This window comes from Fundulus heteroclitus, chromosome 23, assembly GCF_011125445.2.
Source record: "Fundulus heteroclitus isolate FHET01 chromosome 23, MU-UCD_Fhet_4.1, whole genome shotgun sequence".
NCBI lineage: Eukaryota > Metazoa > Chordata > Actinopteri > Cyprinodontiformes > Fundulidae > Fundulus > Fundulus heteroclitus.
This window is the reverse complement of record NC_046383.1, coordinates 10,874,842-10,894,933: the sequence shown is the minus strand read 5'-3', so window position 1 is coordinate 10,894,933 and position 20,092 is coordinate 10,874,842. Positions and strand designations below refer to the sequence as shown.

General features: G+C 40.9%; 1 protein-coding gene across 2 annotated transcripts in view; it reads left to right on the top strand.

Annotated features, from left to right (window-relative positions):
* Window positions 1-20,092, top strand: part of spata5 (spermatogenesis associated 5) — a 155,448-nt gene that overhangs the window by 56,137 nt on the left and 79,219 nt on the right. For both annotated transcript variants that reach the window (XM_012879217.3, XM_036127385.1), the window contains exon 15: window positions 2,747-2,873. In XM_012879217.3, the coding sequence (XP_012734671.2) occupies window positions 2,747-2,873 (127 nt within the window). The remainder of the gene's footprint in view (window positions 1-2,746; window positions 2,874-20,092) is intronic.

Below are 20,092 nucleotides of genomic sequence, written 5' to 3'. Positions count from 1 at the left end.
TCCCATCCCCAGATTCCTGTTTATTCCGTTTCTCAAAAGGTTTTTTGTTTCTCCATCTCTCTTCTCTCTCCCTGTTTACTCTCTTCATAATTTCCCCCCTTTTTTTCTCTCGCTTCCTGTCTAGCCTTGCCATTCCCCCCTCACCCAAACTTTCTCTCCTTCTCTGTCACTGCCACCCCCTCCCCTCTCTTCTCCCTCGTATCTCAGTGACAGAGCTCTTTTGTGCTCCTCTGAAACCTTGTCTGCACTAATGACGTCTGGCACTTCCGCTGGCCCTGTCAACAGAGACCGTGTGTGTTTGAGCCCAGAAGGATGGCTGTCTGCGCAGTGCTATGGAAAATAACCACCTTGTAATGCAGTGACTAATACACCGATGGTTCTTTTTTTTAAGGGTCTCGATCTTTTATGAAGTGGCACATTTACCCTCTCCCATAGAGGTCCATTGTTGCCCAAAAACAAGGGTGTATGTGGGTCAGTCCCTCATCCGGCTTGTCACAATTATTACATAATTGCCAGATTTAAATCCATGGATATGGCGGTGATAATTTTGCAGAGTAGTTTTTATAATCCATTTAAATTTTCACATATAAATCACAGATTTTATCTTGTAGAAAGTACACCTGGCTCAGTGCATGTTAATTATATACAATAGTGGGTTCATTCAGCCAAAGGGAAATAAATATATATGTATATATATATTTTTTTGCTTTCTAAATTAACTTTCTGGCACATTTTTACTGTTTGACTTGTCCCTGAGCAAAACGTCTGCATGCAGCAGCTTTTCTCAGTCTCACCGGGTTCAGTCGAGAAACCTCGTTAACAAGTCCGAACGGGGCTGCTTTATTACAGAGGAATGACCTGTTTTCAGATGCCTTGTTTTGAGTTCAGCGTTTTACGTCACTGGCAAGGAAGCTCCGTTTAGCTGCCAAGGGACTTACTTTTTCCAAAGATGAAGAAGAATAGTGTTAATTAAACCTCTCTTCTCATGAAGCTATCAAAGATATTCTGTAAATTGACTTCAAAGTGCTGTTGTTTTGTGTGAATATTCCTGTGGTCTGTGGTACGCTACAGTAGCAAGATGCCTGTTTTGACACATTCGTCGTCCTTCTCGTTAACTGCACTGTTGTTTTTAATCGTTTCTTTATAGTTCTTTGTTGTTTTCAACTTCCTTCATTTTTAGTTCATGTTTGTCTCTTTTCCCTCCATCACCTACAAGCAAGGTGGAAAAGTTTTAGCAGCAACATCAGCGTTTCTCTCGAGCTCTGCTGGACATCCACTTCTTGTGTCTTGAACTGCTGCGGTGCATCGTGCATGTGGGCAAAAATGATAAGATGTCTTTAATAAACACTTTAGGAAATGGAGAAGACATGAGGCAAACAGGCTAACTGGCTTGGAGGAAGGCAGGTGATCAAACTGGCTTTTCACTGAGGAGTTTAAAGGGTGGATCCAACATAATAAACAGGTGTTGCCATTCAGGAGGATGCAGGGAGGGAACCTGTGCATGGAAATTAAGAGCATGAGACTAAATTACACAGAACTAAAGCCAGTGAGAGCTGAAGAGGACGCTGTGGAGCTTTTCTACATGCTGAGGAGGTAATTCAGCTGTTCGGTTCTGGTGCGTTGGACCAGGGACACATCTAAACGCCCTCAAACACTGGAGTTTGACACCCCTGTGAGTCGAAGACCAGACCCACAAAGAGCTTTCTACAAAGACAGAGTGTAAAAAACTCCAACCCAAATAAATTAACTTGTATTGTTTAGCCTTAGTGAATGTAAGTAACCAAAAAAATAATACAAATACTAAAAGAAGTGAGAACAGAACTATGTTTGATCTATCGAGCACTTCCTCACCAGACGTCCACATTTCAATGCTTTCTCTCTGAGCACCATCATAGTGGAAAGTACAGAGATCATCACCAAGCTGTGCCTGGGTAGCAGAAAGACGCTGGAGTTTCAGGAGGTTTTGAAGCCACACTTTATCAGAGGCAGAATTGGGAGGAAGACTCACCTCAGATCCAATCTGAGAATCTTAACTCTGCTCCAGCACTTTTTCTTTGCTCTTTCCAGAACCGCCGTCTGTCTGTGACATTTTGCTTAGACCGAAGTGGTTTCTGGCCCCCATCAAATTGTCCTAAAGTCTTCACCACATCAACCTTCACCAGACTGCTGCTAGTGAGGAACAAGCTCTGCACTGGTGGCGACAGGATCCTGTGCCACCCTCCTCAGCGCGTTATAATCCTGCCGCTTATTACTTAACGTTTAAGGAGCTCATGAAACCTTTCCTACTTTCAGGTGAAGCTTCTCATCTCGACACTCTTGGTGATCCAGGAAGCTTTAAGCTGCAGTAGACTTTTCTCTGAATGTCAGGCCCTTTTTGATCCAAAGCAATAACGGACTGCACTGGTCGGTATTATTCTGGTGCTTGCTGACCCAGCTGAGGTGTTGTAGAGCCGACTCGATGCAGCTGAACCTCTCCCTGTGAAGAAAACTTAGATTTTCTTCTCCTGTGCAGAAGTTCCTGAAAAAATGTTGCTGGCTCAGCGGTTTGCTTTGGAGGGAGCTCAACATTTCTGTCACCGCCAAAACGTCGGATCGTTGTAGGGTTTAGTTCTCTCTTTAGTCTCGGGCTAATTTACGTAAAACCCTTTTGCTTTCGGTCATCCATCCTGATTTCACTCATCCTTCCCCACCTCTCCCTCATCTATCTTAACATCTACCCCCCCCCCCCCCCCCCCCTCCTCTTCAGCTCGGCGGCTTCCGGCGGCGTAGGCGACCGGGTCCTGGCTCAGCTCCTGACAGAGATGGACGGCGTCGAGCAGCTCCGAGACGTCACCGTCCTGGCCGCCACCAACCGACCCGACATGATCGATAAGGTAAACAAGACGCCGGCGCTCTTTCTTCATCTCTCCATCCGTCTCTTTGGTCAGTGATTGATAAGGCTGAGTAGGTGCTCTGTGTTTGTTTTCCTCCTCTCCTTTTCTCTCTTCCCTACCCTTACGGTGATTGATTGATAAGGTCAACGGTCACGTGCTCTTGTCTGTCCTGCTCGATTCGCCTTGGAGGTATTGCTGCTGTCTTGTAGCAATAACTCGACGGTCTGAATAACGACAATGCTTGAAAGCTGAGTATTAATGATGGAAGAGGAGCGCTGGTTCCTAGAGGCCTGTGTGTGCTCAGCTGGATTTTTAAGGCAGTTTATTGGGACTTTTACACCTTTTTTGTTTGTCTGCAGTTTTGCAGTTGCGTTTTATAGAATCTGCTCTTAGATCTGTGAAGATTTGACTCACTTGATTCAGCCTCTAATCAAAGTCACAGGCTTCTGAAATATAAGCCTACGAAATGAGACACCAACCCTGAGCTTCATCAGTTGTTGCTAAATCCTTTTAAGCAAATACCAATGATTAAAGCACGTATCTGCTCTAGCTTTAATACGCCCTTTAGCTTTATCCACCTTGCTATAGTCTCTGTTCAATTCACTTTATTTGTGCACAGCAAACAGCATCTCCAGGCAGTTTAACGAGACCAACAGATCCGATTAATTCACCACAAAAAGGGAACAAAAAGTCAATAAAATCATCTTGAAATGAGTGTAACTTGTCCTTGATTTGAGCAGGTAAATAAGATGAGCTGCCAATGCAATTAGTATTTTTTACCCTTAAAATAATGTAATTAGATATACTGCTCTTGAAATAAGATGATGGAGATGAGATGGGCCTATTTTAAGTGCAAAAATCTTATTCCATTGGCAGATCATCTCATTCACCTGCTTAAATCAAGGGCAATTACAACATTCAAGAAAGTTTTACATACTCTGAGTTCCTTTTTGCAGCTTGTCCACCGATATAAAAGCCAGCTCAGACCGTTAGTCCGTTCAAATCAGTCCTCAAAATGAGAGGACAGTTTCTGGAGAACTAACACTCAGCGAGCCTGGTTTATTTAAATAACAGCTAAATAAATCACAAATAGTGTTTTGGAGAAACTGTAGTGTACAGTTACAATCAGAACTATAATAATATGCTTGTTGACTTCTGTATGAACTACAGTTACTTCTTTACTTTGAAAAACAATTTACTTCATGTTTTTAATGTTTGGTAATTATTCTCATAAAGCTTGGCATTTAATCTCTAAGTTATTATTCTGTAAGAATCCAATAAAAAATGCAAACGTAGCAGCAGCTTTTCAGTGGTTCCCTTCTTACTTCAAAATAAAAGTCTCAAACATAGACACTGGACCAAGGCTCTGCGACCTTTTAAACCAAAGAGCCATTTCTGCCCTGAGTCCAGCTTAATCAAATTTTGTTACAAGAGATCCTCTTTTTTTCTTTAGTTGCAAATACTTTTTCCAGTTATTTTTCTTGAAACTGTATCGTTCCATTAAAGAAAAGGTTTTGCATTTTAAAATGTTTAAATATGGCTCCGTTAGAGATTAAAGGCTGCTAAACACTGATTTAACCTATATGGCTGATTTTTGTAAATCCTAATTGTTCATAATAATGTTATAGGATGACAACTAAGCTGTTAAGTTGAGGTGAAGTTTAAGATCATTAACAACATTCAGATTTTGTTTTTTCCTATTTTAACTACTATTTATGCCTTAAGAGCGTCATGAAACATACCAATAAGTCTGCCGACAGGAATAAATTCACTTTCTGTGTGCAGTTATTGATAAAAATCACTATAACTGGTGTCCTGAAGACGTCTGTTTCAAAGAGAAGCAGCATTTGTGTTTTGGGGCTGTGATTGCTCTGTCACAGTCACAATTACCATTATGCTAACCATAATTACCACAGTTAATAAGGGTTTTATCACTTTTATCTATATCGTATAACGTATCACAAAATATAGCGATTTTAATTCGGTATTGCCCACTCAGTAGAACCGTGTCAGTGAGCGGCTATTAACCTTTGCTGTTCATTCAGTTCATTTAAATCTCATTCAAGTTACTGAACATGTTTTTTGTCTTTATTTCTCCTCCTGTGATTTAGAAATAAGAGCGTCAGGGAGGTAGTTTTTTTATTTACAACACTTTTTGTTGTCTCCTTTGCTTCCTCCTCTCTTCTACGGGACGTGTGTTTGGTCCCTTATCCACTCATCGCTGTCTTAATGAAATTTCCTGAGTGCTGATCAAAGACGGAGTCTGTGCTGTGTCTGAGAGGAGAGCAGAACGTCAGGGTGCTCTCAGAGCGCTTCTCTTTTGTCTTTCAGTTCTCCTCTGGGAAAAATCTTTACATCACGTATTCAGAAAGGAAAGCGTTTTAGTCTAAAATACCACGTCCAGCCAAGAACCTATTTATAACCATTTACATCGCAAGACAAGAGCGGGCGTGTTTGCTGCTGTTTTATGTAAACTGATAACTGCTCACTTCAAATCCGTCAGCACAAAACCCCCCGCATGCAAATTTTGGCTCACTCTCTCCTCAAACGGCAAACCCAAAACCCCATTTCTGGCACATGTGTGGGGAGCTGATCCATCGCTGCGGCGGGGAGGATGACAGCAACTTCCTCCACCTCCATAACTGGTCGCCATCTCCTTTCAAACTCCATTAGCGGTGTGGCAGCTTAGGGACACCCGAACCCTAAGTGTGCAGCTTCGGGCGTGTGTCTGTGTGAAAAGAAAAGGACGATGCATCAACAGGAAGAGAAAGAAACTCTATTAACAGTAGGCAGGGGGTCAAGCCTGGGGGTGGACAGATGGGGAAACCCCCGGCTGCTCTCAGGAAGCGGTCCCCTGTGCAGCTGAGAAATCAGATTACCTCCTCCAGCTCACGTCCCCTGCTGAGTGAGTTTGTCTGTGTGTGTGTGTTTGGTTAGGTTCAGGTCATTTGTTTAGAAAACGTATACAGGACCGGCCAAATGGGCACCCAGTAACCCCCCTCCACATCAACCCAGCTCACGGTATCAGCACCCTGCCGTGTTTTACCGCTCACAGTGGGAGTTTGCACCCCAGCTTGGAGGCCGTTTCCATACAAATGGCAGGATATGATGGGACAAATGAAGATTAAGGAGACACTTGGGTGTCATTGAAGTCATTGTCAGGTTTTACTGGTGCTGAGGAGGCTCCCAGGGGGCCCCTGGCTGTTCGGTAGAGGAAGAGGAGGGTGCAGGTCATGATTACTTTCAAACAGCAGGTCCGGTGTTGTCCATCTCAACCAGCATTTCTGCATCGGTCCAAAAAAGAGTGGAAGCAGTCTGAGATTATTTAAATGTTCTAAAGTTTTAGTTGCTATCTTCCTTTAGGAGCCTAAATAAAACCGTTTTTATTTGACCGGGCTGAATTGTCGCCTGATAGAAACTAGTATTTACATGTGTTTTCTGATCCGGATGAATTATGTTTCAGCTACATCCAGTAAAAACAGAAAAGATGTTCATCCATGTGTCTGCCTGTCGACGGGTGGTTTGGTACCCGTCTCCATCACACCTTCAAAATCTCACTGGGAAATCCATTGTGTGTGTGTATGTATGTATGTATGTATATATATATATATATATGTATATATATGTGTATGTGTGTATATATATATATGTGTATATATATATATATATATATATATATATATATATATATATATATATATATATATATATATATATATATATATATATATATATATATATATGTGTATGTATGTGTGTGTGTGTATGTATGACTTCATTTAATGTAATTCAATTGATTTCAGGCACTTCTTAGTAGTAATTCATTACTTTAATTGCCCCCATAAGGTATAAATCTGTTATTACACAGAATCCCATTTCCGTTACCAATTCTTGAGACAGACCATGACATTAAAGGCACATTTGTTCTGATCCTCATCAATCAGGAATTTGCTACAATGACTAATCTGATGCCTAAACCTGTCCAAAATCTACATTCAAGGATTTAATTATGTATAATAGCCTGGACGAGCCCTGTAGTCGGTCTTCCCCCCAAAGACAGTGAGGAGGATGGAAATAAAAAGGTCTTTGAACTTTCTTACTGTTTGATTATGTTCCTGTATTTAAATATTCAGCTATTTTTGCAGCTTCGTTGCTAATAAAAGTCATACTGACACATTTGAACAGATATTTGAGCACATTGTACCACATAAAATCAGTCATATATAATGCACACCGGATTATAAGGCGCACCATTGATTTTTGCGAAAATTTAAGGATTTTAAGTGAGCCTTAATGTCTGACAATACAATATTTGTGTGCTGCTTCTTTGTTTTTTCCTCTTTACTTCCTTTTCTATTATCTTAATTGTTCCTAATATGTAAAAACACGTTGACAGTCGCCCCTGTGAGCTATCCAGGGAATCACCAATCTACAGCGTCCTCTGTTTCTGGAGAGATACGCCAGATAATGTCTTAAAGAAGATGCTTCAGTCTAAACGTGATCACACCAACACCTCCTGCACTTCCTCTTTTCTTTGTGTGGCAGCAGCCCCCCAGCCAAGCTCTGATGATTGATTGGCCCCAGCAGGGATATCTGTCCACCCAGTTCAGCCGGGGCAGAAGCCCCGTCGCTGTGTTTGGAAAGCAGCTGTCCGGAGAGCTGATCGTTGACGCGAAGACGCAGACAAAACGAGGCAGACGTTTTGCTCTTTGAAGCCAAAAAAAAAAAGCTAATTTCAGCTTGATTTCCCCCCCTACACTGTTCAGTATACGGCTGGCTTGTTGTTGAACAGAGAAAGCAGTTTGTCCATCATTGTGATCATTGTGGGAGGAGTAATCGAAGAAGATTATGTCTATAAATGTGATTGTTAAGCAGCAGAACTTGCCAGCTCTGTTCTGATGCTTGTTTGGCTTCAGTAGGTCCAAATAGATTCTCTTGTGTTGCACAAATTAAATAAGTATTTTAGAAAGAACACAGATCTAAGGAAAATGACCAAAAAGATCGGTTTATGATTAATTAATCACATTATTTTCCTACGTTTTCTATTCTAGCAGCCTGTAGCGAACAATGGCCACCACAGTATTTATTTATTTTTAGTCTTCTTTGTCATTTTGACTGCCGTGCTTCTGGCTGTGGCCTGTTAAAATTCAAACTTTATGATGTAAAACCCACTTATTTATTTATAGGATTTCTAATATTTCAGTTATGTTTGATTATACAGGCCACAGCTGTGCTTCAGCAGCTCTTCTCCGCTCTTACTGTTTTTTTGTTTTTTTTGTTAATTAAAGTCTGCTAAGCGGAATTACATCACAACGCATCTGTACAGGCCCCCATATTACTGAGCATAGAGCAGAATAACACTTAATTACACCTTGACATTTATATCTTTGAATAGCTTTGCCTACAAGAAGTGTGAGTTGACCTCCTCTACTAATTTCCCCTAAAATGATTATAGTGACTATATTTAGATGTGTCACTCGTTCTTTCCTGACCTCCTTCACCCTCTGCTCTCTGGCGTTGGGTGTTAAGTCATCTGCGTTTTAATTCTGCTTCTTGTGCTGTAGTGTTGCATCTGACCACGAGATGGTGCCAAACTTGACAGGTTCAGTTTAAAGAAAGAGGACTGCTGGCCATTTTTAATTACGTTCAGACACTTTGAAAAGGTTTTTAAATATGTCTCGGTTCCATGAAGCTAAAGTGAAAACATTCTATGCAGGTCTCCTGTTCAGTTCTGTAGACTTTCATGTGTTTTGTGTGTATGTTTGTGGCTTTGTTTCCAGCCTGCAGAACAGCTCAAAACTGAAGTTTAAAGACATTTTACATTTCAGTTTATTTAAGTTTTTATATAGTTTTTAGCTATGTTAATTTATGTATCTATAGTTTTATTTTTGCCCATAAGTTATTTTGCTTTGCGTTAAGTATTTGGATGTTTCTTGCTACATATTACAACATTTCTAATAAAGGTTTATCTCTAAAAATCTTCCTGATTGTGTAGTTCCAGCTCCAGGCATACATGCACTCATTAAGAGCAAGCATCTCAATTATTGGGCTTTTATTAGTATGTGTAAAATTCTCTTTTTTTTCTGGAGCTAATCTACTTGCAATGGTGTTCATTTTAAAAACCAAGATTAGGGTTCATAGATTTGAAGTCATTATTAATTAGGCTCAAACCTTTTAATTAAATGTCCCGTAGCAAGTTGCCCTTTGACAACAGGCGTTTTGTAGCCATCCTCAAGCTTCTGCTGTAATCTGGGCAGAAGATTCAACTACTCTGCTTGACAGAATTAGTTAAGACCATTAAAATTGGTTGGTTTGCTAACGCAAACCTGGCTTTTTACCTTAGGATGAAGGTATAGATTTAGATGTGGCTGTAGGTCAGGTAGGTCCGTTTAGAAGCCTTTACTAAGCATCCTTTATCCATGCCTAAACTAGAGCGGATTCATCGTTCTGTTGGACCATTCTTCAAGTTGATCCATCCAAGTTGATCCATTAAGGTGAAGTTTAGGTACTTTGACGTAGTCCTTCTTCATTATTTAATCTGCTTTGTGTAATCGGTCTTTGGCAATTAAACTGTCCCTCAGCGGTGATGCCGCTACAAACATCCTTCACGGTGTTCTTAAATCTAAAAACTTTATGTTGACTTACCAGCTCAGCCTTTGCGTCTGGGTGGTTTCTTGGTACTTCCTGAACATCCAAATCAATTTTCTTCCTTTTAAGGATCGCAGTTTGGATCAAGTAATTGAGTTTTATTTAAAGTGCCTTCAGTATATATAAAACAGGGTATGTAGGAGTGCCTAACAAAAGGCCCACATGTAAATGTTCTGACGAGAAACACCTAAAGCGAAACCTATAATTGTCTGTATCTATGAGAGCCTTGTGTTGCTGTTTGTTGTGTGTTGGCTCACATGAATGCCTTCCATCTTCCATTCACATCGTGCGTCAAAGACTTCTCCCTTTTACCGAAAGTCTATTTTGCAACACGCACAACTTTTAAGACGTAGCTATTAAGCTTGGCACGGGGCATGCGAGGATCTTCAGAGTTTCTCTGCCTGAATGGCTTTTGTTTTGTCCTTTCTTTAGCATAAACCTCCTTCTGAGCCGCCTTCCACTAAACAGGAAGCTACCCTTAGCAAAAAGAGTGCCTATAAGCCAGCCAGTCAAAACAGGCCATATTTTATTTTGTGCCGGACTGACGTTATCATCTCCCAAGCTTTGCTCTTCTCTCGTGACGAGCCAAGCATGATGGAATCTCTATTGATGCTGTCTTAAAGGATTAGAGCTTATTCACTGTTTTTTCCTGACTGCACAGTTCTGAATAGGACCGTGCTGCCACAGTGCCGGGTGTCCTACTGAAGCTGAGCCGCCATTATTATCAGCACTGTAGCTATTAGTTTTCATTCAGAGCTACGTTTCAAACAGTGTTCCCAAGACCATCTTCTCTTGGCTTAGAAACCTTAGAGCCTATGTCATCTTTTACAGTATTCGGAGTATTTTGAGCCCTTGCTATGTTTCCAAGATACTGGAAAGAGCAGAAAATGTGAGTTTTCACGTTTTTCGTTTGTTGCGCTAAGAAAAAAAAAACGTTGCGTTAGAGGAAGAAAAAAAAAAGGTTTGTGTGTCTTTGCATGCAAGTAATGGGATACCACCTAGGGATGAGCTCAGGTGTGTGTGTGTGTGTTTGTGTGTGTGTGTGTGTGTGTGTGTGTGTGTGTGTGTGTGTGTGTGTGTGTGTGTGTGTGAAGGGGGAGCAGGATCCCAAGGCAAGTATTAAACTTCAAGGGCTGTTTTAGTGTCAGTTTACACATTTGTGCATCGCCACAAAAAGATTTCCAATGCAGTAAAAAAAAGAAAAAAAAAGCCTGCATAACCAGAATTTGCTTATCCAATAGTTTTCTTAACAATAAAGCTTTCTTTCCTCTGGTTTGCTGTCATAATAAAAGGGAAAATCTGACTTTATTCCATTTGACTTATGCCTCCTGTCCACATATTCTTTTTTTCATCAGGTACTTTTATTTTACTGAACAACGGAGGGAAAGACATGGAGGTGTGTGTGTTTGTGTGTGTGTGTGTGTGTGTGTGTGTGGTGGTGGTGGTGGTGGGGGGGGGGGGGGGGGGGGGTTGGAGAGAGAGGAAATGAGGGCTCTTTGTGCTCTGCTACCTGGCAGACATCTCCAGCATGTGTCGTCTTGCCTTTTGGCAAGCTGAGACCACCGGCGCCCTTGGAATGCTCTCAGTTCAGGAAATCTCGTTTATTCTCATAAGTGCTGCTCCTAACCCTCCTCTTTACAAAATACGTCTTGTATATTTTTTTATCCTTTTCATCTAAGTTTGCCTTTATTACACTAACATTTTCTTTCTCAAGTCTTTGGTCCTGATTGTTCCTTTTTACTGTTGACCCTAAGGTTTAGGGAGAAGTCGTTCTTTATGAAAAAGATTCTTTCTTTTTGTGGATTCTGTGAGTAAAGTGAAAATGTCCAAATGTCTAAACTCTGTTTGAGGTCTTGTGGAGACTTAAAGCAGCACCGTGTTAGTTTTGGCCATAGTATTAGCTTTATTTGAGATATATTAAATGATTTTGGGTCAATATACAGCCCTTGACGTGTGTTGATGCTCAGTGCAGGCTGCCCTTCTCAAAAACCTGCCTATGTAACTTGAGAGGTGGGGATCCGGCTCTGAATGGGTCATGTGACTCAGAGCGCCACTTTATGGTGGTCTGAACTCCCCTTAAACATGATTAAGTTTATCATTGAGTCAAAGTTTGTCATGGCTATGGTTATTAGTACAACATACAGTAAATATATTTCACAAACCTGCACGTCTCTTCTCTGCTTAAGTTCCTGCTACATTTCATAATCGTATGATTCCACGGTTCGTGGAGCTCCCCCTCCCTCTCCCCTGCCTCTGCCTCTCCCTCTCCATTTCAGTTGCAGTCTTTACAAGTAACTTGATGACTTCTCAATCTGCTGGTCCAAAGTACTCTGCTATCAGATTCCAAAACACGGAGGGAGACTGTTTAATTTTGCAATGGTGTAGTGTTGCCAGTGGCCTTCAGAGGCGTTAAACCTGAAAGTTTTAGGCCTAGCGCCCCCTGGTGGCTAAAAGTTACACGGTACTGCTTTAAATGAGGACTGTGTAATACGGCCCATATTTTAAATATAAACTCTTCTCCTGCCGCAACAACACGGGAGGTGGAATCAGTGCTGCTGATGTCTGCTTCTTACGAGCGAATCTAGGCTTGCTTTTTTCTAAAGTAGCTTGTGAATTGTTTCTTTTAAGTGTTTTCATGCATCATCTTTTTTTTATGGATGTGTTTTAGCTTGTAGCAATGTACAGCACTTAGTTGGCTGTTTTTAAGGCTTTATAAATAAAGATGGTATGGTATGGAATGGATGCGCATCGACTTCCAAAACAGCGCTTGCTAATCGATTAGTGTGTTTAATGCAATGAGACATTTTATACAACTAGTCCAAAGATGTCAAAAAACACCACATGCGGTCGAACAAGATGAACTATAAATAACACTAATCACCGCAGATGATGACGTTAGGCATAATATTTATCCCTCTGTCTGGACGAAGTATCAATATCTTTTTTTGTAATTCAAATTTTTATTGATTTTCTGAACATTATCTCACATAAAACACAAATACAAAAAACAAAAAAGGCTGGTGCACCACCCCCCGCCCCCCCAATACCCAGGGTACAGTCATATATTATATGTATGTTACAGTGTCAATTCAAAAACATTCAGTAGTTGAGAGAAAGGTAATTGTCCACGAAGTATCAATATCAAGTTTTCTGCTCAATATATACATGTAGTCTATATATTTAAAATATAAAAATGTTTTCTTTGAATGTAGACTCTGCTTTTTAAACATTTATGAATATCCAGTGTATTTCTTTCTTGTAAAATCCGCGATCACAACAATTTTATCAAACAATAACTGCGTATGTACATAGGTTCTGTGTGTCAATTATAATAAATTGGGGATTCCCAAAATTTGCCCTTTTATATATGCAAGAGTATGTCTTGTACACTTTTGAAAAAACAGGTTTTGATGAAGCATCTTATGTTGAAACAACAGCTTATATAAAAAGGTATTTAGTAGCAAGGTGACTGACATCTGTTTAGCTTTGTTGAAACAGCTATTTTATTTATACTTGGACAACTAAAAACTTGAGATGGACTAGCTGGTGTGCTTTGGATAATTGTTGTTGGTTGCTTTAAGGGCCTTTATTCACAGTCATAAGACAGAAAACGGGCAGAGAGAGAGAGAAGGGGGAAAGACATGCAGCAAAGGACCCACGGTTGGGTATCGAGCACCAGACGGCTTCATGAGGGACTGACATTTTCTCTATACGAGGCACCTGCTTTACTCCCACGCCACCCGCTGCTGTGAAATGCGTTAGTTTAATGTAACAAAAGGACGCACACCGTCTCAGTTCTTTTCTTGCCTTTCCACAGAATGTTTTCCCAAAACTCTTAAGGATCATGGAGATGTTTTTTTTTGACAAATGGGCCTTCATCTTTCTTGTTTTAGTCCTGCTACTCTTCAATAGATATTATTTTAGCCTGGTTTATTTTATTATGAGCCCATTTTGCATTGCAGGGATATTTAGCGATAAGTGGTGAGTAGCAGTCAACTAGCCAAAAACCATAACAGCTAAAATCTTATGTAGAAGCATCTAATTTCTTATATTGAAACAACAGTTTATATAAAATCTAACTAGTAGCCAACTAGCTTAAAGCTGTTTGGCCTGTGTTGAAGCATTTTAACTGAAAACACAGAAGAGCTAATATCAAAACTGGTAACTAGCAGTTAGCTAGCCTATAATGAGTTAGCGATGTTGAAACAGCTTACAATTTCAAACCGCTAATATCTTAACCCCCCCCCCCTCCCCAAGATAATGTATGCATTATTCCATTTATTGTGGGTTGAAAATTAAGTCTATAAAAATAAATAAATAATGTACCTGTAGTGACAAACTACAGGTTTGTGTAGGTGTAGTGCAAAGAGTTATAAGCAGTTATGAGAAATAAATAATAATTCATGTTGACATAAGTTAATTATGAGGTTTTATAGAACTTAGATATTTAAAAGTCGAATTTCCACATTTTGGGACAATAAGGGTATTATTTATCGTATGTTCTTTCTCTATAGGGACAATCTCATGTGCCTGGTGAGTCTCCTGTCTGTACAAATATGGAATAGGAAGGAGTCATCACTCATCACCGTCAGGATACAGTCAGACCCTCATACAAAAGAGAAGTTGGTTAGAGGGGCAGCTGGGGGTTTCAACAAATAATACCCTCTTTGTATGTTGGAAATATCCCCTGCAGAAGCCCCCTGAGCCTGGCTCTCAGCTCTGGGGATCCCAACACCACATTAAGAGCTGCTTACAAGTGGATAAGGTGTAAGACTGAAGAAGGAGGGGGGGTGCGGTTAATGTCTCTAAGGGAGCCACAGTGTGCCTCCTGTTTTTTCCTGTGATAAAAAGCCCGGTTTGTGCTCTCATTGCTGCGCACCTCAACAGGTCCGCAGCCGTGTTCGGAGAATGCTTAGACAAGTGGGCCATTATTTGCTGCAGTCATTTCAGTGAGGGCTAGCCTGGCCAGGGGAGAAATGGGCTACAGCAGTATATCCTCTGCTGGCTTCAGTCGTCTTCATCAGGATTGGGTTACCCATTGAGGACGACCATTTGGCTGTCAGAGCTTGGGTTCTGTTTCGATGGGCTTTAGCTGGCTTTTTTTTCTCTCTGTGTGTGTTGAATAGGCATGATTAACATGAGGACTGAAACATCAGTCTTTGATTAATGTCTAACTTCATTTTATATTTCAAACTATGTTTTTTGCATTTAATAATTAGATTTTTGTGTCTGTAAATATTGAGTTGTGCGAAGACTCTTTGTATACAGTAGATAAATCGACTAAAGGATGTCGTCAGAACTGATTATTTGGTTTTCTGTGAAGCACAACATTTAAATAATAGTCGTTTTAGGCCTGGGGAAAAAAAATCCAAGAGAAAAAGTTTGGAAATCTTAAAAAAACAACTAAAAACCGTTGATTAGGTTGCATTAAACATTTTGCTAGAAGGTCTGGCACTTGCATTATTGCAATTCTTATGTACATTCTCCAGAAGCCCCCTTGGCTTCCCAAGTTCCTTATTTTACTTGGCCTAGACAAAGGTAACCGGTGCACCGTGTAGATTAATTGTGTTTTTGTGAAATGTCTTGTAGATTAAACCTTTCAGCACTTGTTGGTATACTTTGCGAAATTTGAAATTATCATTATCCAGCCCATATGTGTTGATTTTGCTTCAGTTGGCAAAATTGTTCATTGGTTCCCACAAATGTAAGCAATGTGGCAACAATTACCGAGATTTATTTGCAGAGATGTTTATCCTTTGTTTGTTTAGGAAGTGGGTAGTGCTTAACTACACCGAGGACAGCGCCAGCGACCATTCCTGACCTCAGAAGTTGCTGCGCGCCGCGAGCGTCTGGCAGGCTACATCAGTTTCAATTTAGATTCATACCCTTGTCTTTAGTCGATGCGCTTGTAGAGGAATAAAAAGACGAGAGGATTAGTGTGTGTTCTTTGCAAACCAGAAATGAAATCAGTTGAGTTTTTTTTGGTTTTTCAGAGAAGCTAATAATAGTTACCAGAGGTCAGGAAGGGAGATAGAGCAGGTCTATAGGGCGCTGTGTCCCCGCTACAAGGACTTGGCAGATGCATCGGAAAGAGGATGACGGCAGGATGTCACCTCATTTCCTCCTCCGCGGGATCTGCTTGATGAATGACCGTGTGAAAAGTTGCCTGTTTTTACCTTTGGGATTGCACAGTGGTCTGTTTGTGTATGTATCTGTTAATAGTGTTGCAAAAAAGAGGGCATCAGCACTTTTTTTTTCTTCTTTTTGGTTCCCACCTTGTCATCTCTAAGGCCAAAGTAATTTATGGCTTGTCAGGAAATCCCCTGGAGCTCTCGCATGCCTGGAAAAAAAAAGCAAAAAAAAAAAAGCCTTGACTCGGGTCGGATTCGGAGGGGGGGGGGGGGTGTCCCACCCACTAAATGCTCTCGTGTATTTGTCGTGTCAAAAGGCCATCGGGAGGTCCCGTTTTAAATCCTGTTGTCTGAGAAATGAAAGAATTTCTGAGGTTGTCCACCGTCCTTTGGGCCAGGCCCCAGAACTAATCTCTTTCATCTTCTCCCTTACTGGCCGGGAGGGTGGGACGGGTGGGTGTGATGAGGGGACGCTGGGGTTGTTAGCACCTCTGTCCTCGTCCTCCTCTGTCGCCTCAGGGAGAAGCTGCTAAACCCTGCTTTACTATCCTCTATCCTTCTCTGCTATACCTTCACTTATCCCTCTGCACCGCTTCCTCACCTCCCTCCCTCCTTCCTTGGAGCACAACGGCTCCCTCCCTCCCTCCCTCTCCTTTCCCTCAGTGGGCCTCTGAAGTTGGCCTGCCTTCACTTTGGCTTTCCCCTCTTCCTTCCTTCCTCAGTTCCTCCACTAATAGCTCCCTTGTTCCTGGCTAGTCAGGGCTGCCAGTTGAGCGGTCATTCGTGGAAGATTCATTCCCGGCACGGTAATTGTAAACAGACAGAAGAGACAGAAAGGGACCCTCAAACGTTTGCTGCTCGCAGACAGAGAGCAGAATGGAGGAACGCTACGCTCTGTCTTGTTCCTGAACTCCTTTATGACTCTCGCTTTGTTTTGTTTTTTCTGTCTGTCTTTCACTCTTATCGTCATCATCTTTATTACCCCAAACCCACAGATCTTCCCTCCTTTTCCGCTTCACATTTTGTCCCTCATAATTTATGCACCGGCCTACATGCATGGACAATCTGTGTCTTGTTTCACCGCTAAATGTTGCGTGGAATTATGTTGTGCCCTCAGATGTTTACCAGAGCCTGGATACATGCTCGAGTTGTTGTTTGGCCCTTTTTAGATGTGAGATTTGCTGCATTTTGTATTTGTTCCAGCCCCTGGAGTTGAAGGTGCATAGAATCACACCGGGAAGCTAATGCGATTTCCTCAGTCATTAATTCAACACAGAGACCCATTAATCTCCAGTTAAGCGTGCCGCGCTTGCTTGTTTGGTATTAATCCAGTAGCATCATATGTTCATTATTTTGAAAAGCATAACTCCCACGAAAGGTGACATTTCTTCCTGAAGCTATTTTTTCTATTATTAAATGATTAAAAAAAAGCTTGCCTACATATTGGAAGTGATCCAAGGTGCTGCAAAGGTTGCGTAGTATCCTGGAAAGCAAAGTGAATCCAGATGCAAATCCACATGGAGTACCTTGTGAATGTAAAAGAGGACATTTTATATGATAAGCTGAAACAAACTGCAGGTAAAACTGTGCATGTATTTCCATTTTGTGTGGACTTTAACCGGGCACGTACACACTTTGATCTAGAACATTTGTTTGAAAATCTGGCTGCATGTTTAGGGTCTCCATGTTCCTGGAAGATGATCCTCCACTCCAGATTCAAGTCTTTGAGGAACATTTTCTTGCAGATTAACCTGTATTTAATTCCATCCAGCTTCCCATAACTTCCAATCTTTTTCACTAAGCCAGTAATTTTGGTCCTACTGTAAAAAGGCAGCCCCACAGCATGATGCACCCACCACCGTGTTTCACGGTGGGTTCAGGCGTATTTCATATGTGCTGGTGGAGTGGTTCAATGTTGGTCACGTCTGACCAGACCACCTTCTTCAATATGTTTGCTGTGACATTTACATGTTTTGTTTGAAACTACAGAGCGGAGAACTACTCTTATTTTCAACAACTCATCCAAAAAAAAAGCTGTTGCTGTGGATCTGTGCAGATCCTCCAGAGTTACCACTGGTCTTCTCTGATCAATGCTATCCTTGCCTGACCTGCAAGTTCAGGTGATGTTTTAGTAGATTTATAGCTGCATCTCCTTCTATTTTCTAATGATGGATTGAACTGGTCTGTGAGACGTTCACATCTTGGGAAGTTGTTTTATAGCATAACTGCTGCAATCATCTCTACAACCTTCTGGTCCCTGACCTGCCTGCTTACTTGCTCTCCATGATGCGGTTTGTTCGCCTGAGCAGACCTTAAAGACTATTTTGCACGCTTGGACTTCTCAGGAAGTGTGTTTGCAGCCAACTGACTGACTTCATCTGTATATATTTTAAAAAAAAAAGGGGGTGGTGGGGTGAAAATACTATGTGTGTAACATGCTGTGACAATAAAAGATTCTTGATCTTCATTAAATTACAAACAGGTTCGTTCTATTTTCTAACTTTGTGATTTCAGAAGTTGGCTGGTTGCAGTGGATTTTATTATTTAGGTAAATCAGAGTAGAGCATGCTGAAGGCATATCTACATCAGTTGTTTTACATAAAAGTCATGCATCCTTTTCCTTCCACTTCAAACTGTTATGCATTAGTCGATCACTGTTAAAATTGATTATTTTTTATCATTTACAGGGATCTTTTATTCAAAGGAAACGTACAAATTTCCATTGTTGCCTCAGTGACGAGGAAATGGGTTTGTTAGCTTGAGGAAGCAGTAAACATGAGACAGGATGACACAGTGGGAATGTGTGTGTGTAAGTGAGAATCCACAAGTGCCAGGCAACCGGACCTGTCCCTGACCTCGAGTGATTGCTCCCTGAAGCCCGGCTGCAAGCCGTCAGCAGCAGTTGCTGTTTTCCCTTCTCTTATCTCCTCTTCGCCTGTCTCTATTTTCTCTATTCTTTTTCTTTCCCACACTTATCTCTCCTGCATACTGAAAGTCCAGCAGTAGTTGTTTGGGGAAAAGATTTCCCTGGTGTTATCACACGCGGCATGTTTTGGAACCAGCAGTCTTTACCCTTCTGTCTGTTTCAGCAATCATGCAGTTACAGTTTCCAGCTGCTTTCCGTGCCTTTTTTGATTTCAACTCATAGGGGCCGCTATAAACATACATCAGCGTGCAATGACTTTGCGATATACTCTGTATTTTCACTCACATTCTGCTTTTGTTGCATGCAATAAACATGACTCTGTTGTTAGGTTGAAGGTAAACATTTGCATTCGGTTCTTGTGCTTTTATGAAGACTGCTTTTCGCACGGGCAGTAAGGTTTTCTGTATAGAGTCCCATACGTGGGACCAAGGTATTGTTTTGCTAGTCACAGGGAAGTCTTTGGACTTTTTACCCAAATCTCTAGTCAAGTCCAAAGTAAAGGCATGCAAGCTTCAAGTCGAGTTGAAGTTCTACACTTTTAATTTCGAGCCTTAAACAAGTCACTAGATCAAATATGTAATTCAATCTGAGTAATAATGTGTTTGACATTTTCAATTAATAAAACTAAATCATTGGAAAATAAATCTATAATATACAGTGGCGTCTCTGGCATGATAAGTTAAGTGGGACACAAAAACGCATCACCTATTAGCGGCAACCAATTTTTCTGTGATTTATACAACCTGACTTAAATTAGTATAAACCAACACACTAGAAATTACATTTTATATAAGCTGAACGTAATTAATTTTTCACACATAAAATTACAAATAAAGGCTCACCAATAATGTTCATTTATTGAACAGAAAATATTCACATCGATCCATCAACGAGCCAACAAGGCTAACCAACACTAGATGGTCGCACACTTTCCAGCAGAACATAAACGTACCATGTGCATTTCCAGCATTTTGATTGGACGATCTGAGCTTGGGGCCGTATAATTTGTGCCCCACGGCTGTCTACTGAGAGCGTGTTGGGCTCTCAGTAGACAGCTGCCATTTCAGATGTTCATTATTTAAACAAACGTTGGTGGGCCGGTCCCAATATGAAGGCGCCTCAGGAGGATTTAGCTACTGAGCTTGTTAGTACTCTAGGCAGACTTAGATATATAGACACAAATGTTTTTAACAGAATTTTATTTGTAAGGGAATTGGGCCTTTATTATTATTATTCTCATTATTATTATATTTTTTTACAAGATTACTCTATAAAGAACGGTCCTGTCCCACTGATTATTGTGATCATAGAGCTCCACAGTGACATCTAGTGGGCCAGGCCCCATTGGCCCACTGGCCCAAAATGCAGGGATGCCACAGATAATATAAATGTTAACCAAAATAAACAAAACATCCAGGATATTTAGAAAATATTGAGCAAGCAGATCCATAATAATAAAAAAAAAACATGGGAAATAACAAAAATGATTTCCATTTAAACTATGTACAACATTA